This window comes from Elephantulus edwardii, unplaced genomic scaffold (assembly GCF_000299155.1).
Source record: "Elephantulus edwardii isolate Elephantulus edwardi_28Jun2011 unplaced genomic scaffold, EleEdw1.0 scaffold00010, whole genome shotgun sequence".
Taxonomy (NCBI): Eukaryota; Metazoa; Chordata; class Mammalia; order Macroscelidea; family Macroscelididae; genus Elephantulus; species Elephantulus edwardii.
In genome coordinates this window covers 24,222,678-24,246,262 of record NW_006399760.1, presented here as the reverse complement: position 1 = coordinate 24,246,262, position 23,585 = coordinate 24,222,678, and the positions used below count along the sequence as shown (strand labels likewise).

At 40.0% G+C, this 23,585-nt stretch overlaps 1 protein-coding gene across 1 annotated transcript in view; it reads right to left on the bottom strand.

Moving 5' to 3' along the window:
- FMNL2 (formin-like 2) overlaps positions 1 to 23,585 on the bottom strand; it is a 375,555-nt gene that overhangs the window by 35,903 nt on the left and 316,067 nt on the right. Inside the window, exons 10-12 of the mRNA XM_006880775.1 lie at positions 8,388 to 8,462; positions 3,950 to 4,060; positions 957 to 1,106 (exon numbers count right to left, since the gene is read on the bottom strand). Coding sequence (XP_006880837.1) covers positions 957 to 1,106; positions 3,950 to 4,060; positions 8,388 to 8,462 — 336 coding nt within the window. The remainder of the gene's footprint in view (positions 1 to 956; positions 1,107 to 3,949; positions 4,061 to 8,387; positions 8,463 to 23,585) is intronic.

Here is a 23,585-nt window from a genome sequence, read left to right as displayed (position 1 = left end):
ATAACCTGCGTTTATATCTCTTTAAAAATGTATTTGGGATTGTGTACCAAGGAGGGAGTCTTTCTTTTACTTTTTAAAGAGAGGAGTGAACTGGGGGGCGGGGGAGAGGGCTGGGCGGGTAGAGAAGTGCAGCAATGAATGAATGGAAATCCAAATTCTCTGTAAATGTTCATTAAAATTATTAAAGAAAAAGCAAACAAAAATATGTATTTGCTATGAATAAGTCATTGATTGAGGTTTAGGGAAATATTTTTATTCATTCTTTCAGTATTTAAATATGTGCATCATGAACAAACAGCTAAGCAAAAGCGAAAGGTCTCTAGACTCAGAACTGTGGCGAGAAAGATCCTTCAGAGATAAATGAGCCCAGCTCTAAGCTGGATCTCATTCTGAGAGAGCACTTTTCTTCAAGAAGAGGATACATGGAAACGCTCGCAGGTTTTCTTGAAAATGTCCTTCATTGAAATTCTCTTTAGCAATAGAATGGAAGGGACCAGAAGAAGGAATGTGCAGACTTGCATGAAAAAGACATCAGATCATCCAGTCTGCTGGGCCTATGTGGACACCTCAGGTAGAAGACGACTCATGTCCAGAGAAGATTCTTCATCACCTGAAGTCAGTTTCCCATTCTGATTGGGATTTCCCGCTCACCTTTAGGGTAAGACAGTTACTTAACTCTCCTGAGGCTCTTTCTGACACAGACAGGAAATCTGAACTCAGTGGAACTGAGCAGGTACATGACCTAAGCCAAGGTGACAGACCTCACTTAGTTTTAAACAGCACAAATTGACTTGCTGGGGAAAAATCCCTAGCAGTGTGTCTGACAGTTCTCCATCCCAAGCTGCAGTGCACTGATGCATTCCAAATGCTCTAATGAGTGCCAGAAAGCCAACATTAATTCAGTGCCACAGACTATTGAAACCTAAGCAACTTTTCCGTTTCTGGGATGCACTTACATGAGAAATATTTTCTTCCAGTTCTTCCACTCTCTCTAAGGCTGCGTTCTTGGTTTCAGCATCTTCCAGCAGAGCTCCAACATCAAAAACATTGTCCAGGTAAGCCTGAATCTGGACCTGCAGCTTGTCACTCTCGGTGTGTTTCAGCTTCTAATAACCAAAATGCATGATAAAGCAGTGTTAGCATTACCTGTGGCAAGAGAGTTTAATCCCCCAACAGTCTATGTGTGTCTGTCTGGTTTCTTCCAAGAGTAAGTTTAATGTATCATGTTCCTTAAGAGAATTATGAAGTGACTGCCTAAGAAAATACTATCAGTTAAATTACCTTCTGGGGAATAACCTCTCCCAAGTGCACACAAATTATTCCTCTAATCCTCCCTATCCAGTGTAGATTTATTCTAACCTAGAGTACTTTAAAGTATGCAAAACTGAAGATGACAGGAGAAATTAAAAGCAGCTTGGAAAGGGAGTAGCAGTCACAGGCAACACAAAACCCAAAGGGTGTCTGTGTAGCAGAAAAAAGATGGAGGGGGTGGGATCTTTGCCTGTTTAATGCCTCCCCTACCCCCAAGTATGTGTGTGTGGGACATAAGGCAGGAAGGGGGTGGGGGGGACACGGACACTGATAGATTGTGCACATTCCTTCTCCACTGATGTTTCCCTTAGCTACTACCCATCAAGAGCTGCTTAGGGCTCCTCAAAACAACTATCAGGAAGTTCTCCATATTCCTTGAATCCCAGGGTTTGGCAACCAAATGAAACTTGACTAGTTTCAAGGTGAAGCTAGAGGTAAAGTCAATCATGGAATTTTCCCCACATAAGACTCATTCTGAGGAATGTGGTGTGGTCAGAACAACACTTGGTACATGGAAGATGTACTTACAAAGTTGGGTTACTATAAATTAACAAAGCACTTACACATTATGTGCTTATATTACTGTCTAACCATCTCTGCCTATTAGGGTCTAGAATGAACACATCAGAAAGTTAAAGAAAGACAGTATCTTGAAAGAATATTAAATCTTAAAAGATAATCCATTTTACATAAATTCTACAAAGAATTGACATTTTTCCTAGGACTTACCTGGAATTCCACAACTTAGTCTAGTCTTAAGAGACTTGTTACACATTAATTTCAGCATATTTGACAAAGGTTTAATAAGAGCAAGGTTAGAGAGAAAATGAATTAGTAGCTTAATTGAATTTTTTTACAAGAGTAAGGATAATGAGTATTGATTGACAGAAAATAACTGTCACTGTAACCTGGAGTCCAAAACCTAGCCTTTTGTGGTGGTGGTGGTGTTGGTGTTGTTGTTAGGTGCCACCAAGTCTGATACGACTCATAGCAATCTGACGAACAAAAGATCTGAATTCTGTTCCGTCTCACACTTCCTGACACACAAGAGCCCACTGCAGCAGTCACCGTGTCAATCCACCTGGTTGAAGGTCTTCCCCTCCTTCACCAACCCTCTACCCTTCCCAACATCATGTCTTTCTCCAAGTCTTTTGTGTAGAATTTAAAAAAAAATGTAACCCAGAAGACCATTATGAAGCTAGACATCCATGTTTTGTTCAAATATTGCATTTCTCAGAGCATATGGACTACGAAGATACAGGTAAAGCTTGATTTCAAAGTAGAGAAGCCAACCTCTTAGTTATATTGTTTTGTGATAGTAGTAAAGTCTTCAAATAGGAAAATAATTCAAACAACTCTGAGAGAAATCCATCAAGCCTCTCCCTGACAGTCTATCCAATGGCAAGCCAACTATTTGGAAAGCTAGGCCAAGAGTCCCAGAGTAACCAACTCTGAAGTTCTACTTTACAACATAAGAGGATACAGTCTATACAAATCCTCATCTTTGTCCATAATGGCAGGTGCTTAGGTGGTGCAGGCGGTTCAGCTTGCCTGACAACCAAACGGTGGGTGGTTCAAAGCTCTCGATCTACATGAGAGAAGGAAATGCTTCCACCAAGATCACAGCCTCAGGAGCAGTCTCCTCTGTAACCAGGAGTGTCTAGAAACCACAGTCGGCTTGACAGCACAAGGCAGCAGCAGGCCTAATGGGCATGGCAGTCCAACTCTACAAATCCCAGGGTACCTCAACCTTCCTCCTAACTAGAAATGACCTTGGACTAAGGTAACCAAGAACCAAATCTCACCATATCACTCTTAGACAGAAGGGAAAATAAAATATGTAAATACATCTAAGGGTCAAAGGCCTGTACAAACATAGTTTCCGAAGTCCATTTATGCCTTCCACATCAACTTCCTGTTTCTTAGCAGAACTTCAGGGAACGGGTTGAGTAAATTCTGAAAAGGAGTAAGAAAAAGAAACTGAAGACCACTCCCATCTCCCAAGAACTGGAAGTGGATCTTCCATAGCCACAGGAACCTTAAGGACAGCTTAACAGCTAAATGAGAAGTTTATAATATCCATTTCCTCATTATTTTTTTTTATTCTAAGTATTTACTCATCACTCCACAGTCATCCTGGTTTGCCTTTCCCTGCCTAGATAGGGTCCCTAGAGTGATCAAGAATGTAAATGACTCAACAGTTGGAGGAAGAGGGCAATGAGACTTGACCCCAACAGAGCCCAAAAGCAAAGAAAAACCATTGCCAATCCCAGAGGTTATCTAACTCTGGTCCAAGCATCTGTTGCCAGAAGACAGCCTGAGGTCCCAAGAGGTCTGCAAGAATCCAACTTCACTGGCAGAGTCATTCACTCAGATCTGGTTCCCCTTAATTAACAGACACAACAGGGTTTGCTGCATGGAATTTTAAACCTTTTCTCACTACACTTCCTAAACAATATGCCTCTGGAAACTCTATGAACTTTGATAAATGTCGATAGTTGTAGAGGGGCTTCAGGCCTTTTGTTCATAGGGTCACTGAGTTGTGCTCAACTCGAAGGCGATCAACAACAACAACATGGTACAAAACCTTTGAGGGTGAACAGAAAAATCAGTTTTCCTATTTGAGAGCTATACTCACATCCAAGTACTCATCCAGGCCCAATTTGGTGAATTCATATTGGAGGTGAACCCTGAAATTCATGTCTTCTACTGAATGGACTACAATATTAATGAACTGCATAGAGGCCACCTGAAATGAAATTACAAAGGGTTAGAAAGGCTCCAAATTTCCTTTCTCAGTCTCACAAATTCAAGTTCATTTATTAATTTCCTTTTGTTCCATTTTATCAGGTTTTTAAGCATTTTAAATAACCTAAGATTAAGAAGTTATGTAAGTACACCAATGAAATATCACTTAGCACCTACTTTAATAGCTATAATAAAAATGCGAGATTCTAACAAGTGCTGGGGAGGATGCAGAGAAATTGGAACCCTCATACACTGCTGCTGGAAAGGTAAAGTTGTACAGTTAAGGTTGGAAACAATTGGGCAGAGTCATTGAGACAAATAGAGGTTTACCATGTGACCCAGTAATCCAGCTCCTTTGTCTACACTCTACATAATTTAAGAATAATTCCATTCATATAGTATACAAATACATTCAAAGTAGCATTATTCATAACAGTCCAAAAATGAGAGAAATCCAAGTATATATTAAGTAATGATTAGATAAAAAAAATATGGCAGATCCACATAGTGGGATATTAAATAAAGACTGATATATACAACAACATACTAAGTAAAAGGGATAAGATAGACACAACATGCTAAGTAAAAGGATGTAGGGAATACTGGTGGCCTACTGCTAAGGAATTGTGCTGCCAACTCAAAAGTGGATGGTTCAAATCCACCAGCTGTTCTTCAAGAGAAAGTTGGGAAATCTACTCCCATGTGATTTACTGGCTTTGAAAAATCACTAGAAAATCAACTATGAGTTGATTCCAACTCAATAGCATGTAACAAGTGAAAAGAAGTCAGTTACAAAAGACCATATATTCTATTCATATCCAGGAGGCAAGCCTCCTGAGACAGAATGTGGTTCTGGGTGGGGGAAGTGAGTGTGATTGCTAACGAGTATAGAGTTTCTTTTTGGAAGGATAAACTGTTATAAAATTAACTGCAGGGATAATTGGACAATATAGTGAATATTCTAAACCACTGAGCAGTACATTTGAAATACACTGAAGGGTATATTATATCTTGGGAAAAGTTCTTCTTAAAACATCATATAGGCTTACTGTATAAAAATATACAAATAATGACAAGTATATTGTAAAAAAAAATGAACCTTAAGACAAAGAACTTCTGAAATCTCTTATGTTTCCATAAGATAATCACTTCGATGAAGTCACCATGTATCAACAAGATAGTAATAAGACAGTAATACCAATATGATAGTAATATAGCTTTCATCTATATTTTCATCTTAAACAAATAGTTTCCACAGAAAGCTGTGGTTTCACTGTTCCCAGCCACAACCTCATCAGCAGCCTTGGCATCTGACAGAAAACTAGTCTCCAATTTGCGAAAGAATAAGAGTTAATCAACAGTTTGTACACGCTGAACAAATTCTGCTACTGTCTCCTTCTCTCCCAAGAGGTGAATAGACAGAGAAGTCTAGCTTCATTTTCTCTCTCGGAACCTCATTATTCTTCTCTTCTCCAACCCCAGTTTCCTTTATCTTTTTCAAAAAGTGTCTCTAAAAGGTTAAACCTTGCGTTGACTACATCACACTTAGATATTTCTGGAAGATATGTAAACTCTCTAGGTTACTACTCTACTATCATTTACTTAATGACCCCAGATTCTGTGGTAAAATGAGCCTGTTTTCTCCTTTGTTCACACACACACACACACACAATTACAAGAAAAAAAAATAAAATCTCTTACTTATATTAAAACAATTTATATTATATGTTATGAGGGATACGTTGTTTGGGAGGTTGAGCAACCTAATTGTATCCCCAAGGCTGTTTTATGAAAAGTCTCATTTTCTGGAGGAAAAACACAGTCAGATTTTGGCATCTTTCCATTTCTCTTGAGAAAGCAGGTCTAAACACTCTGCTGAACTTTACAATATGCGCTTTTTGCTAGGTGACACATGAACGAAGTCCACAATACCCATGCAATCTCTCAATGAGCTATTTCATTATATGTATATGTGAACCAATGAACGGCAGAAAATGTGCTCTTGCTTGTAGTCAGACAGCTGCAGGTGTTAGAGTGGGCATCATATAATTAAAATTTCAGCATAAACAAAAATGGTCAGAGATATCTGGTAGATAATATACGTGAGTGAGGTGGACCACATAAAGCACAATAGGGAATGGTGTGGACTGTGATAAACTATACAGGAGGTCTTTGTGCAGTAAAGGACTAGGTCACTAGGCTCCTGAAGAAACAAGAATCCAGTGGTATCAAAATTTTCCATTTTCAAGAAGATCAGAAACCTGTATTTTTATGTGCTATCTCCAAACTTTGTTTATATAAAGTCAGCAATGGTCAGACTAAAAATCACAATTCTGTAAGTTGGTTTTCTGTTGATGGCTTCTTGTTTGCAACTTCAGCTCTAAAGGAACAAAGCAGACTCTGTTAACAAGGCAGATTAAAGAACTGGTAAGGTGAGCCATGGTATAAGCCTCTTCAGATATTTATCACTAGTGCAAAAATTAGCCTTAAATACACCAAAAAGCCTCCTAGCAACAAGTATTAAAAAGGCAACGTGAAAGTGATTCCTTGTTTTATATTTAGTTTTTCCTCTTTTAAAGAGCAAACAGATTGCTTTATGGAACAGACAACCAGTGTTTCTTCATTCCTATCAATTTTGGAGAGGATCAGGGGCTAGGAGGCACAGAAAATCTTGATAATCCGGGCTGGGGGCGGGGGGTGGGGGCATGATTCCACAAAAGAGCATTACAAATTTGTAAAAATACACTTTATACTCTACCATCACCGAAGCAATTAAAATAAAAACTGTACTTGGTACCCTAAGCACAGGCTGTGGATGGTCACACAATGTAGAAGCTGATTAGGGTCTCTGCTGCAGGCAAGAACTGAGCTGGAAGATTAAGTCCAGGTGTGGACCTCCTGAGCCCAGACGTTCCCTCCGGGGACTGCATTAGGGAAAAGAAAGCCTGCAGATCTCAAAGAACTCAAGGGTAATTTGTCTCAGGAAAGTCTCCAGAGCATCTTCAGGCCATGATTAAGATTTAGGTATATGAATTCAGAAGTTATGAAATTTATTTAGCTGTCTTTTAAAGAATTTTTTTTTTCTTTTAACCCTAGTATGACTGTATTGCTGCTGAATCCTATGTTTTAAAGTGTAATTACTCCTGCTAAGGAAAGCTGTAGAATGGTTATGTCCTCATCACCTTACCAGAACAGGAACATCATCGGTGCATGGGGTGGTGGCGGTGGTGGGTACTGGAGAAAGTATTACTGTCTATTAGTTTTGAGGATAGGAGAATAGAGCTATTGTATGCTGTTAAGTTGATTGTAACACGAAAGAATAAACTGTCCTAGAGGTTTTCTAGGCTTAAATCTTCCTTAATGGCACTCAGCTACCAATCAAAAGGTCAATGGTTTGAAGCCACCAGTTACTGTTGGCGAAAGACATGGCCATTTGTTCTTAGGAAGATTAAGACATTACAGGGTAGTTCTACTGGGTCTTATAGGGATCCTACAAGTTAGGACATACATACTCCACCGCAAGGGTTAAATTGTTGGAATGGTTACAGGAGAGAGTCTGGTGGCGTGTTATGTAGGGAGCTGTACTGCTGGCTCAAGGTTGACACCTCTCTGATGGCTCAAATCCACCAGTGGCTCCACGGGGGAAAAATGGGAAATCTCTTCCTGTGTGATTTACCATCTTGGAAAACTCACTCCAGGATCATTTGTGAGTTGATTCCGATTCCACCAGAAATGAGTTTGCATTTTACAGGGTCTTTTCTCCTTTGGAGCCACTGGATGGATCTGAACTCCCCGCCTTTTGGTTGGGAGCTGAGTGCCTAACCACTGTGTCACCAGGGCTCCTTAATTTGGGAGATAGATATAGATAGATATAGATATAGATATAGATGATATAGATAGAGATAGAGATAGAGATAGAGATAGAGAGAGAGAGAGAGAGATAGATATATATACACTGTCAAGTATTGTAGTATTTGGGAATGTAGTCAGAAGGTCACTGCCTGGGGTCTGAAAAAGCTGATATAGGAGGTGAAATACTCAAAACTCCCAGGATCTATTAAAGATTCCTAAAATGTTTACCTGTTCATTTTCTTTTCCCAACTGCACGAATCCTCTCTTTTGTTTGCTATAAATAATCAGGCCTATACTATAAAATATGGAGGTAATAAATACCAGAATGGAAAAAACAGCTTAAGAAGGACACTACATTCGATCGATAGCATATAATATTCAATTTCCTGTCCTTTGTAATATATACACACACACCTAGTGGGGTTAGGAAAAACTGCTGAGTGTGCTTTGTTGATAGTAATGTTGAAACAACTCACCATAAAATCTATGTTATTGTCTTCATTCCTGAAATGTTCCATCAGCTTCTCGAAGCGCTGTTTCTCTCCACAAACCTGAAACAGACATTTCATCACACATGTGAAAGTCCAAACACAAGCAGTCCAAAATTAGATGCAATCTTCAGCATTAATAATTACTTCCAGAGTATCTATGGGTTTTTTTTTTCCTCTCTCACACTCTATTTACTTCTCTTTTAAGCTACTTAACTCACAAACAGCAACATGAGCCAGAACCAAAAAATGATCCTTTTTCACTTCATGTTCTCTCATTCTAAAATTCCTTTCTGATGTGCTTCTCTTTCATCGGCTGTCTTTGTAGTCCCACCATTTTCTAGCACACTCAGAAGCCCAGAAGGCAGTTCATGGTAAACAAGGACCCGTCTTTCACTTTACTTCTTCACCCCCACCCTTACTTTCAAAACAGATGGGGTAAAAATAAACTCACAGATGGGTTAAAAATGTCAAATAATTTGGTATTAAAATTCTTAGGAAGGTACATTCAAATTTTTCATATTGTGTCAAACTGATTCAAATGCTTTGAGTGCATCAACAATAACACAGAAGCAAATTAGACACTGTGGAAAGCTATTTTAACCTGCTAATGGTGAAAGATAGAAATTTGCAGTTACTTGTAAAGAACATCCCAGAGTCCTAAATCATTCAGCCAACTCAAATTAATTCTTTAAGTAGGTGAAATGGGCAAATAGAATACTGGAAACACCAAGACTCTGAGCTATCTGCATACACATGGAGCTAAATATATGGAGTTGAAGCACAGGGTGAAACTCTGAAAACAAATGGAGCAGATGGTTGCACAACCTGAAAAATTGATTAATGCCATAGAATATTACATGTAGAAAATCCTGAGATGGCAAAATTTTTATGCTCATCAATAAACATACCCAAAACAACAACACAAAAAACCAAAAATACAAACACACAAAAACAGTACAGAGTCGTCAAAAAAAGATTTGTAGCAGAAAATGCTTCTCTGCAAATTCATTCCCAAAGTCAAGGAACAAACATTTAATCCACTATTCCTTTTCAGAACAAAGTGCTGTTCCCACAGGTTTATTTATTCATTTAGCCTCCAGAAAAAGTTTCTCTCAACTCCTAAGGACCGCGAACCTGGCCTAACTCAAAATAACTGGTCTAGTAAGGCCAAGTCTTCTGTTTATTTTGCAAGTTTAATCGTGGTTTCTCATGCAAAACGGAATCCTCTGATTCAATATGTGATCTTGCAGATCCACTGTGCTAAATCCTGCCACTGAATTATGTATTCAATGAACACACATATTCTGGTGAAGATAAAAATCTCTTTAAGGAATATTGTGATTTTGTTCATTACTCAGGACCTACAACAATGCTTACCTTGCTGTAAGTTCTCAATATTTGCCAAATTGCATTGAATAGAGGAGGAATGAATACTCATGACAAAACACACTTCACAACACTCTCCATCATGTTCTAGGATCAACCAAGAACCACTAGGACCTCTGTGAGTTGGAACTTGAAATAAAAGGTTATGAGGAGTTCGTGTGTCTGAACTATGCTGGGAGTGAATTTCTCACCCTCTGAGGAACTTTTAGTCTTAAAACAACATGGTATTTTTCCGCCAAAAAAAGCTTGAGACCATAATTTACAGTATTATGATGACTACTGTTCTTTTACCCAGACCTCACTTAATAAAAAAAAATAATTACAGGTACTGAGGAGCCGAGGATGTGTCCAGTCTAGCAGGGCAGGTGTTTCAAGAATGGAGATTGGTTCCAATGTACAGCCTTGTAAAAATGTATTAATCTCTCCCACTCACTCCCCAGCAAGTCCAGTTCCACATACTCAGTTGCATAGGGGTTACACAGTGCACCTATTATTTAAAAACACCAGAAAGCATTCTGATACTCCTCAAAGGCCACAGGCGACAGTTAAAGAAGATACTGTGCTGTTCCCCTGCTCTAGCCAGTCCCTAGGCACCAACATTTTAGGCTCCTACAGAAAGCATAAATGCCTTTGAGTTGTGGTGCTAGTAAAGAGTACTGAGTATACCACTGACTGTCAAAAGAACAAACAAATCTATCTTGAAGGAAGTGCAACCACCACATGGACTTGAACATGGCAGAGATCATGAGGATGGCACAGGACAGAACACAGTTCAGAGCTGCTGTTCCCAGGGTCACCAGGAGATGTCATCCACTTGACAGCACCTAGCAACACAGAGTATAAAGGAATGTCTGGGTGATTCAAAAGGTTAATACATAAGAGACAAACTAAAAGGTTGGAGGTTTGAGTCCATCCAGAGAGGCCTTGGAGGAAAGGCTTAGTGAACTTCTAAAATATCAGTCATTTAAAATCCTAGAAACATGGTTCTATACTGGCACACTTGGGGTTCCCACAAGCTGGAGTTGAATGAACAGCAACAGGCTTACTAATAGAGAATTTAACAGGCCTCTAGAGCAAATGTCTCACCGAAGACAAAGATGAGTCATGCAGGCCAGCTCCTTAGACAACTGGCAGCAGGTACACCTTGTACCTGGGGGCCATGTTTCTCTAGTCCAGTGGGTAGAAACTGCTAAGACATGATTAGAAAAGGCCAAATTATATAGCCAGAAACTTCTTCATGAGAAACTCCAACAGCAAAACGCTTGTTTCTCAAGGGAAGAGCTGTTTCTGTCTGTTTGAGGTGGCGGTGGTACCAAGACAAGAGAGACCTTCTAGGGTCTAGCGGGCAGGCTCAAGGCAGGTCTCAGTATTAAAGTTCTGTTGACTCAGTAAGAACCAGAAGAGGCAATAACTATCAATGAAAAATTATAATGAGTGCAATTCCCAGGAGGGAAAAGCTCTGCGAGTCAGAAATGCTAGAAGGTTGGCAAGTGTTTGGCGTAATCTGGTGACCTCAATTTAGGAATGAAAACCCGACACACATACATAAATCAAGTATCTCTAGTCTGACTGAAGGACAGCACAGAACAACAATCCCCTCCCACACAGCCTAGAAAGGTTCAGGTCAACATATTTCACATAAGAAGATAACCGAAGTATTCCAAAAGTATCTAAGATACAGACTTCTAAAAACTCTCAAGAAAAAAAGGACTAAGATTTAAACATCAATACATGTTATATTTGTGCACTAGAAACATACATGGAATTTCTAAATGCAACATATTCCTCAGATCCACACTGAGACATATGGAATGAGAGTATCCACGGATGAGACTAAGGAGTTATTTTAAAGAATATACAGGTGACATCAAGGTTAACTGGAATAACAGTCCACAAAGATAGTGTTCTACATGCCACTTTGGTGAGTAGCCACTGGGAGTTTTAAAAGCTTTTGAGCAGTCATCTAAAAATATAGCTATTGCTGTCTTCTTGCCCTGAACAAAAAGAGAGAAGACTAGAGACGATGACAGAAACACAGGAATATGGGCACCTCAACCTTCACGATCCAGAAGCCAAAACTAGCTGGGATCTTACTGCCAGTGCTGATCATTCTAGAAGAGCTCACAGCAGAAAGTGTTGGACAGAATGGGCAAAAAATATGAGAGGGGAAAAATCTGTAAAAATCTCTAGGCTCACCGACAGAGAATGGTGGAACTCCTAAAACGAGGGCCATTAGTCACTTTTACATCTGGAACTAGAATGGAACTGACTGCCATGGTTCAACTTTCTGGCAAATGATACTGGTCAAACAGCACTAAAACATGAACAAGAATGCCGAGGAGGTACTGATTGCTTTAAAACACTCAAACAAAATCAAAAGAGCAGTATTTGCCCATAGATAAAACTAAGGGAGGTCTAGTGGCTGCCAACCGGAAGGCAAGTGGTTCATATTTAGCAGTTGCTCTGTAGGAAAAAGATAGGCAATCTCCTCCTGTACAAGCCGAAAAAACAGTGGAGGGTCAACTATGAGTTGGTTCCAACCCAAAGGCACATAACAAAACAACTAAGCTCAGAAGACAGAGAAGAGCATGATAATAGGATTGATGAAAGTGAGAATTACAGGACAGAAATGGGAAGGGCTCTAGAAACTTTCACTCTTAAAACAAAGAAATTATTTTTTTTATTAATTTCAATTAACATTTACAGAGTTTTGGATTTCCATTCATTCATTCTGCACTTTTCTCCCCGCCCCCCACCACCCCCAGTTCGCTCTTCTCTTTAAAAAGTAAAATTCCTTCATTGGTATACAATCCCTCCCACCCCCACCCCGAGTATACTCCACTCTGCAACCTTCATTCCGGACTCTTATGATAATCATAATTTTTTTTTTAATTACTCACAATGAAGCTTAACTGGACAGCAAGGAATAAACGTTGGAGAGGATGTGGAGAGACTGGAACTCTCATGCAGTGCCAGTGAGACTGTAAAATGGTACAACCACTCTGGAAGGCAGGTTGGTGTCCCCACAAAAGGTGGACTATACAAATCCCAGCTATCCCATTACTAGGAATATACCCCAAAGAAATTATAACTGAGGCACAAATGGAGATATGTACACCTATGTTCATGGCAATGTTATTCACAATAGCAAGTAAATGGAAACAGGCCAAATGCCCATCAATAAATGAACGGATGGAGAAAGTGTGGTACATTCACACAATGGAATACTAATGGAAAACAATTTCTTAAAATACTATACAACTAGATAGATAGATAGATAGATAGATAAACTATAGAGCATTATGCAGAATAAACTCAGTCTCATAAGGGCATAAGAACATTACTGTAAAAACAGAAGGATAACTAATAAGTTGTGTATAAATGTTCAAAAAGGAAAGGGGACAGGAGGAAGGGGACAGAAAAGGGGAAGGAATGAAATCACTAGGACAGCAGAGGTTTGCAGGTGGAAGGAACAAAAGCTGCAACTAGACTCAAAAAGACAGGGTAATAATTGACAAAGATCAACCGTAATTCATTATATAAAAGGCAACATATGAATGACTGCATCACAATGTAAATGAAAGACTGTATAAAACAATGTATATGAATGAAACATAAGGTGAAGGTATTATTATATGGAAACCATTAAAAAAGGAGGTAATAAAATTTTTAAAACCCACCACACAATGTATATGGGGGGAGGGGAAGAAATAAGATCACTCTTCACACTGTCATCTTAAATATACGTCAACTCCTGGAATTCCTGTGCTGTGTGTGCCAAGAAATCTGTTTCAAAGTTATTTCATAGCTCAGTTTCTGTGATAAAAAAAACCCCAAAACATTTTAACACTAAAAGTACTGAGTTGCTGGACATGTATTTGGGAACCAGGGACTTAGAAACTAGAAGATCAAACTAGAATATTGGTTAAACCTTCAGCTTTCCTGCTTATAAACAGTAAATTGGATAATTTGATCATTATCTCTTCAATTCATTCAATATCCAGTTTTGCAACACAAATTAAAGAGACCTATTTACTACAGCTGTACCCTAAAGGAATACAGCAGGTACTAACTCACTGTCCATGAGCAGCATAAACTTGTTGCTATCTAATCAATTCTTATTTATGGTGATTACAACAGTAAGCAATCAGGGCTTGTGTGTAGGACACTAGAGAAAATAGGTTTTATGTAGCTGGGGAAACATATACACACAGCAACAAAACAAACCAGTTAGGCCCTATTAACCAAAGTTGTCAGGTACCATCTAGTTGACTTCAACTCATGGCCACCCTATGAACAACAGATCTGAATGAGCCTTGTCCTATCCTGAGCCACTGTCAAATCTCCATCATGCTCAAACCTAGTGTTGTAGTTACTGTGCCAATCCACCTTGTTGAGCGTCTTCCTCTTTTTCACTGACCCTCTCTACCAGTTGTCAGAAGAGTCTATCCTTGGAAAAAAGCATTTTGCTAGCAAAGGTATACGGTTAATCAAAAGAGATGGTTAATCAAAACCAGAACAAGTAATATTAGATAAATATCATGCTGGGTAGAGCTCCTCAAAACCATGGTACTAGTCCAGTAGACAGGACCCAAATTTTTATAAAGACTTGTATATAAGAATTTCTTTAGAAATCCCTCATCCTGTCAACAGGCAAATCCATGCTGAGAACGTGTGTGTTAGGAAACAGAGAAATACCTTTAATCTTCTAAAGGAAACATCTTCCAATTTACAGCAACTCTGTACTTAGTGAACTGGGTCCAAATTCATGAAGTAGCATGTTGCCAGTATGGAGGCCAGTTCAGGAAACTCTCCAAAGAATGAGCTGACTAACCATCGTCTTTACCTGCTGTGCGACCTCTATGAAAGGCTGAGATTGCTTTGCTGCCCATCTCAACTAACAAACTCGGGGTAGAACTGGTACAACGTGGGCCCCTCACCTGCCCTCACTTCTGCTGAAGGCAACAAAAAGCATGCTAACCAGATTCCATTTGTCTATTACATACTTTCACAATCATTAAACCAGTGTATACTACAACCCCACAGGAAACGGAAAGATGTGTTTGGAGCGGTTGGTAGAGTCGTGTCCCACATCAAAGAAAGGCCTCCTAACTCACACTGCTCGCATCTGGACCACCCCATATGCTGGTAAAACACGACCGTCATGGCTGAGCATGTCTCTTCCTTCTTTGAAATATGCCTCGTTTTAGAAAACGGATGAGGATGAAAGAAGTGAGACACTGAGTTTTGGTTGTTTTTGGAGTTTACACACGGGCCTCAGAAGGGATGCTCTCTGGGGCTTCATCAAAATACATAAAAGTGAAGCACACATTTGAACAGAGGCTGCACGTGACTTCCAGCTGCCAAAAAGGCCAGGCAATGAATGGTCTGAACTTTTTTTTTTTTTAAGTACTATTGCAACTGAAATTTGTCATTGCTTTGCTTGGCTTTTGTATTCACTGGTGCTTCTCAGGCTCCCAGTAACTTTCTCACCAACTTTCTGTATCAGTAAAAAGCAGTCACTGAAGTAGGTGGGGTGAAGAGTAAACGCAAGGGCAGAAACTACTGAAATGCTTATGAAAGCGTATCAGACGGAGAAGTGCTCCTGTGTATCGAACACTTTCTTCCTCCTCAGGACTGAGAAATCTACTAATGTCTGGGCTACCAGAAATTAAATAAACCAGAAGAAATATAAAATGTATGCTCCAGGAAAGCATTATCTGCTGTTGCTAGGTGTAGTCGCGTTGGCTCTTAAAGCAATCCTGTGTGTTACACAGTATTCCTGTCCCGCAGGGTCTTCTTGGCTGTAATCTATACAGAAGTAAAGACTGGCATATACAGCCATTGGGGAGGTGTGAATCGCTAAACTCTCAGTTAGTAGCCTACAGCTTAACCTAGAGTAGGGCTGCCTGGGGAAGAATGTAGCTCAAAAGTCAAACTCACTGCCCCATCTAGTGTGTTCCGACTAATAGCGCCCTTCTCCTGGGTCTCCGAGGTAAGTCAGAGAGAAAGGAGTGGCTCATCTTTCTCCACTGGAGTTGCTAGTGGATTTGAACTGTCAGAGACTCCATGCCTTTGGCCTAGCAGTGCAAATCACTACAGCACTTCCCTAGCAAAAGCATATACTCTAATATGGAGTTTGAAAAGCATGAGTGAGTTCACCAAAGTTAATTTAAAAATAAAGACAAACGTACTGCCCCAAGTGGCTTCTGACTCACAGAGACCATCCACCAGGTTTTTGAGGCTATAAATCTAAAGGAGAAGAAACTGTCCACCTTTCTCCTGTAGAGGGGCTGGTAGATGTATTCAAGCAGCTGGAGACAGAAGCTTAGCAATGCAACACGGTACGGACTACGCCACCAGCCCTTGGAGGAAAATGAATACACCAAAGTCCCAACCCTAAGGAGTCTTGCCTGACATCGGCCTCTCCTTGCGTCTTTAAGCTCTAACACTCATGAAGTGAGGAATTCTGAAATCAAGTGAGGAATTCTGAAAACAAACTCCACAGAATATTAGACAAAGACTAGAAAACCTGGTTATAAGTCAAACCTTGTCACTATTCTGGTGAGGCCTTGGACCCTGCGTGAACCTTTCTGGGCTTCAGTTTTCACATCTATTCCATCTAGGGCCTAGAGTCTCTCTCTCTCTTACATATCTCATTTTTCTAGATTTGCTTTTTATACAGCTTTTGCTTTGTAAGTTTGCTTTTTATTAATAAAACCACAAGGTTTCACTGCTAACAAAGGCATCATAAAAGCCCTTTCCTAGATAACATTGAGGTTAAAAACGAAAATTTTAATCTCAGCACAGCTGTTGTTTTTATGTGCTGTGGAGTTGAAACCTACTCATAGATGACCCACCAGCCGTTTTCAGAGGCTATAAATAACACCAGAGGACACTGCTCATCTTTCTCCCACGGAGTGGTAGGTGGATCTGAACTCCCCTTTGGGTTGTCAGTGTAATCCCTACTCTGAGGTCACCAGAGCTCCCTCAGCATGGCAATATAACATCATATTCTCAAACTGACTATGCGTATAACCTCTCCAAAAACACAATTCAAAGAGATGTATCTTGGCTGCACAGACGTTGGGTATCAAGCCTCTCTTCCAAACCACTATCTCCCAGCATCTGGTTCACTTAAGCTGGTGGAGCTGATAAATCCAGCCCTGCACCCAGATAAAGCTGTTCACTCCCAGGACAAGGGTGATACATTTCCACTTAAAAGAGGAGGAAAGTAAAAAAGCACAACTTCTGCCAAAAAAAGCAACTCAACTATGTACTCAAACATCTGTGAACAAAATTTCTGAATCATCTCCCAACCCACTTGGATAAAGCCGGGCCCTTGATGCAAAAGAGGCCAGAGTTGAAAGTGTCTCAAAGGGCAGGCAGAGGCTGGGGGAGAATTCTCTTCCATACTGACAGCCAAGAGAAGATGATTTTACAAAAGCCTTATAATAAAGCACATTTTCTTGCAAGGCAATGCTGAAATGCACACCAGATTGCCTGCCTGTGGCCACCTTTCAGGATGCTTTCAAGGTCGCTAACAATCTCTGGCTTCCCCAACAGCAGCTTCCAGGGTGCTCCACAGAGTCTGCAGCCAGAATGAGGCTTGCCTCTTATGAGATGGTTATAAAATATGCTTCTGGGTTAGTTATATAAAAATTAAAGGGCCCTTGCTTAAGTGTCTCCTTCTTGCCCTGTTGCCTGGCGCCTGTGCCTCTAGACCTTTTTCTTCTTCTCACAATAAGTCCTTGTGATCCACAGGGCTCCCTGCAGGAAGGCACCACTGGAGGAGCACTGTCTATTATGTACAATGGCTGATTAAAAGGCCCTTCTCAGGGTCTAGCAGAAAACAAAAGCTGTTTTCTTTTCAGGGTCACATGGAGTAAACAGTTATTTAATAGTAAGTACTAGGTGAAAAGCATCACCAATAATCTGAGGGTTAGGAATGCCATAACCCTATCAAAGGTCATTGTTACTGGCTTATAACCCTATAGGACAGAGAATTGCCCCACAATTTCTGAGGCTGTAATACTCACAGAAGTAATCTGCCACCTCTTTCTCCCATGAGGACTGATGACCTATTAGTTAAGAAAGTGCTTAACCATTGTGCCACCAATGTTCCTTACTATATGCTATGTTGTTGACATTATTCATCAAACTGACTACCACTCAGAGAGCCCCAAGGAACAACAGATCTGAAACCTGCTCTATGTTGCACTAACTCACCATCTTCAACATGCTCAAGCCCATTTTCATGGTCACTGTTATCAATTCACTGAGTCGATGGTCTTCCTCTCTTTCTCTGACCTTTGTAAGCATGATGTCTTTTTCTAAGGACTGACCCCTTCTGACAATATATCCAAAGTAAGTGAGATGAAGTTTCACCATTCTGGCTTCCAAGGAGCACCCTGATTTTACTTCCTCTAGGACAGATTTGTGTGTTCTTTTGGAAGTTCACACAGGAGTTATTCAGTGCTCTTCTCCAACACCACAATTCAAAGGCATTTATTTCTAATAAACACAATGTTATTGTTGTTAGATGCCATTAAGCTGACTACAATGCATATTGCCCCTATTAAAAATGCATCTGAACCTAGCCCTGTTCTGAGCGATCCTTACACAATCTGTAATATATTTATGAGCCCACTGATAAAGTCACTGTGCCATTCCATTTTGTTGCGAGTCTTCCTCTCTTTCTCTGACTCTTCACCTTTCTAGGACTGACCCTTCCTAACAAAAAGCGCAAAGGACGCAAGAGTAAGTTTTACCATCTGCGACTCTATCCTTAGAGTCCAAGACATATTTTTCTGGCTGTCCATGGCATATTCTGCATTATTCTCCACAATGACCCCCAAGACCACATTTCTGGGGTGTTCTATGGCCATTGAGGTTTATTATACTTTTCCCAGAAACTTGACATTTCCTTCACATATAATCAGTAACTGCCATGGCCGAAGCAGACAATTCCAACTTGTTGTTGCTTTCCAGATTTCCTTGGAAGTTAAACATGGAAATGTTAATCTAAATGAAATGTTCCAAAACGAAGCCACCTTATCTCACTCTACTAGAATAAAAACCAATGAAAGCTAAATAGCGCAAAGTATTCTACAAATCTACTCAACCCTCCTTCCTCATAAATGAATACACTGTTGAGATCAATCTTGGGCTGGAAGCCACCTGATAATAAGCCAGAGGTTTCATCCTTGTAAAGCTAAACACCCTTGTGTAAACGTCAGTCACTTTTCCAGACATTTCCAAATACCCATGTTTGGCACCAGGCAGTCAAAGCTTTCAGATGACAGTTTTACTTCCTGTGCATCTACTTTGCTCAATGAATAAACGACCTTGACAAAGAAACAAAGGGCTAATAAAATCCCCATGTGACATTTTATGAACATACTACACCTTAAATAAGAAATGTACTGTTATCACACTTAAAGAGACAGCCTTTGTTGAATTATAAAAGGTTCCAAAACCTCTGCTGAAAACAACATCACATAAATGCTACCTTGCAGAAATATTCCTAACATTTGACTTGAATATCTCCTACTTCACTGTCAGACTCTTAACTCTTAGTCATCAAGAAGGAATAGAGATTCCTACAAGAATTCCATTCCTCCCAGAAGAATAAAGTCTCCATTGGACAGGAAGTCATCCAACAACGCCTACACAAAAGAACCCTCAAAAACAGAACAGGGACTACCACCAAGTCTTCTTTCATCTACTTAGCCTCACAGCTTCTTTGTACATACACAAATGATTGAAGCTAGGAAAGGGAAACAATAACAGATTTTCAGTGGCAGCTGTGGATTTTTCTAGGGTTGGAGTTGTTGGCAAGCCTATAGTGGTTTCACCACAGACCTTGGAACTTACTAGAAGGCAGATGCCTTCTAGTCCATGCACCCTTCTTGAAGCACAACAAATCAAATGAAATCAAACAAAGGTGTGCTTTCCAGTCCATGCACCCTTCTTGAAGCACAACAAATCAAATGAAATCAAGCAAAGGTGTGCTAGGAAGGCTAGCATGAAAGGCAAGGTCTCTTTGTTGAAGAGAACAAAGACTTCAGGCCAACAACAGGCAAATACCAGAGGTCTGTCCACTGCTCCTTTCATAAACACACTTTTTTTTCTTTTGTATTCTGCCCCAAGCTCACCCTGATAGTCTGGGTTTTAATCAAAAGTATCCTGCTCTCAGCTAAACATAACTGCTTCCATCCATCCCCAAATAACAGACTGAGGATTTGGGAGCGGTTTTTAAAGTGTAGTCTTCAAATGCCAAGAGTCTTGAGGCTCTTTGTCTGTGAGGTCTGAATCATTTTTCTAATAATCTTAAGCTATTATTTACCCTTTTCACAGAGTTGACATCTACACTGATGGTGCAGTCATAGTGGTGAGTAGAACAATTGGCACCTCAACACAAATGAAGGCAGTGACACCATTAAATGTGCTAATAAGTATTGCATCTTCACAGTGAGGCCCTAGCCACACAGCATCAAACACTCAAGCACAACAATTCTTTCACCAATGATTCAACTTGATCTTTATATGGACTCCTTAGGTCATATGATTCTATTTGCTAATTTTATACCTAATTCCTGTAAAATTCAGAGCTGTTATTAGTGGTATACCAGTCACTCAGGGATCCCACAAGTGTTGCAACTACATTTATTGGTGGGGAGTAAGGCCTGATTTTCCACAGTCAAAACCAAAATCTGCCAAAATAAGGAAGCGCTTACAGGTTAGAGCTGGGGGACAAAATCTTTAAGAGCACTCTATTTCAAGGTGAAAGTGACTGGCAGGAACTGCTTGACCATCTTTAGGAACTGATGAGCAGTGCTGGCCTTCTCCTGGATGTGTTTCAATGAATTGTTGTCAATGAAAAACTAAGCATGACTGGACCTCCCTGGCAGACTGATACAGAATGAAGGAGTTGGGCAGGAGCCACGTCCTCCACTGCAGTGAAAGGAAGAAAGGATGGCTGTTAAACTACAGTGGGTAGAGCGTAGGTTACAATGGAGACCAGGGAAATGGAAACACCTGAGTAATGACCTGAGAGCTCGGGTTTCTGCACAAGCCAAAGTCATTTGCTCCAAGATGGGGCTCACTAGTCGTTGGGAATTCCCAGTTTGCCCAGCACTTCCAGTTTTTAAAAATGAGCCTTGGCTGATGGGACTGATGTAGCCTAGGCAGTAACAAAGCAGCATGACAGAAGCTGTAATTCAGTACAAAGTCATATTGATGTAAGTGTCTTGCTGGTGGCCTAGTTTGTAAGAAATTGCACTGCAATCCCAAAGTCACGGGTTTCAAATCCACCAGCTGCTCCACGTAAGGATGGTCAGTCTCCTCTCGTGCAATTCATTTCCACTGAAAACCCACTGGAGGGTCAGCTATGAGACCACTCTGACTCAACAACACACAACAGTAACAACATGTACCATCAAGTCAGAACCAACTCATAGCTGACCCTCTACTGGGTTTTGGGAGGCAGTAAATTGCACAGGAGACTGTCCATCCTGTTCCCACAGAACAGCTGGTGGGTTCGAACCGTGTGTCTTTGAGATAACAGCAGAGCGCCTTATTACTCGGCTATCAGAACTACTTACTAACTGACCTTAGAAATGTTAATTTTTATTACCTTGTTTTGTTTTTTTAAATTTTGTTTAATTTTATTTTAGTGTGTGTGTGTGTGTGTGTGTGTGTGTGTGTGTGTGTGTACACTGTCCAATCAGATCTGACTGGTACAGGAGGTGATTGCTCCTCCTTCCCCAGCAGAGCATCTGGTGGTTTCAAACCGCTTATCTCTGGGACTGCAGTGCAACTTCTTGCCACTAGACCACGAGAGCTCCCTTACCTTGTTTGTTTTTAATAAAGGCATTTATCATTACCAGGGTAATCTTAATTTTATACCTGCAGTCAAAAAAGTACTTTATTACCATCATTATTACCCTGTCTTCTCAGGCCCCTGCTGGATGCTTCCCATTTCCTTCAGCTCCTCACTCCACCCACCAAACTGTGATTACTTTTATGATTGTATGAAACACATTGTGAATGAAAAATAGTGTAAAACACAATGTATATGAGTTTTGTAAGGAAACAAATATAAAGTAAAATTCTAGAGAGCTCTGATGGCCTAGTGGCAAGGAGCTGCACTGAAATCCCAGAGGAACACAGTTCAAATCCACCAGATGCTCTGCTGGAGAAGGAGGGGCAATCTTCTCCTAGACCAGTCAGATGCAATTTGACAGTATACACACAAAAAATAATGAAACTTAAAAAAGATAAAATTCTGAAAAAAGTACTTAGCTTTTCTTACATGGAACTAGTTGAGCATATACAGTCAAAACTCACTGTAACTGGGTCATAACTAATATGCAGATTATCCTCCAGTGGGTATTCAAAGGCTACAAATCACAATGCAAGAGACGGCCCATCTTTCTCCTATACAGCAGCTGGTTGATTTGGACCTCTTGCCTTTGGGATGGAAGCACAACTGTCAACTCTCTATCTACTAAATCACCAAAGCTCCCCAGAATAGATGTCATCGAGTTACAATCAACTCATAGCTGAGCCTCCAATAGGTTTTCCAAGGCTTTCAATTATTTGGGGAAGAGATCACTCCCTTGGAGAAGCTGGTAGGTTCAAATATACATATACACACAATATATATTATACACATAGTTATGTGAAGATGGAATTGTATATAGAATCAGAAAACAGTGATAGAGTAAGGATATAGAGACTACTGGACCATCGTTATCTGTTTTTTCTATCTGAAAGAAATCTGGCAAGTAACTTAAGGCATACCACTTGGAATTATATTTTCCCCCTCTTTTTATTATTACTACTTTTAATGAAAATTTACAGAGACTTCGGATTTCCATTCATTCATTATTGCACTATTCTCCCTGCCCATCCTTTCCCCTCAGTTCACTCTTCTCTTTGAAAAGTAAAAGAAAAAGTCTTTCATTGTTATACAATCCCTCACCCCCACCCCCAGGTCCACTCCACTGTGTAGCATTTGTTCTGGACTCCTGTCATGACAATGATAACTAATCACATAGCCCTTTTAAACAGTTCTCTTATACCGAAAGCAGAAATGTGCCCTCCATGACACTAGGTCCACCAGTGATCCTCTCTCATCTTCATTACCTCTTTGTGATGACACTGCTGGAGTCTTCTGCGTACCTTCCCAGTGTATTTGGGCCACAATTCCTTATTCTTCTCTTTCTATACTGATGGAATTCATATTCTTGGTTAACAATCCCTTCTCTCTCTGGATTCAGTATACAAACATGTATATTGACTCAACGTACATACATACAAACACAAATACACCTTAAAATAATCTGTTTAAACCTATCTTTTCATTCATTATCCTTAGTTTAGAGCTGAGAATGGGTATTTTAACTGGAAAATGAATTTCCTAAAAATGATGTTTTCTTTGCCAAGGGAAAAAAGCACTCAGATTCTGTCAACTGTATTTGAACTTTCTTCTCAATTAAAGTTATATATTATATAATTGTATACATAGATTTTGTAAAAAAATTATTTTATTAATTTTAATGAACATTTACAGAAATTTTTGGATTTCCATTCATTCATTATTGCACTTTTCTCCCTGACCAGCCCTACCCCTCCCCAGTTTGTTCCTCTCTTTGAAAAGCAAAAGAAAAATTCCTCCTTTGGTATATAATCCCCCCGCAGTCCTGCCACAACAACGAGTACACTCCACTATGCAACCTTAATACTGGACTCTTGTGATAATCATAATACCCTATCATATATCTCTTTTAA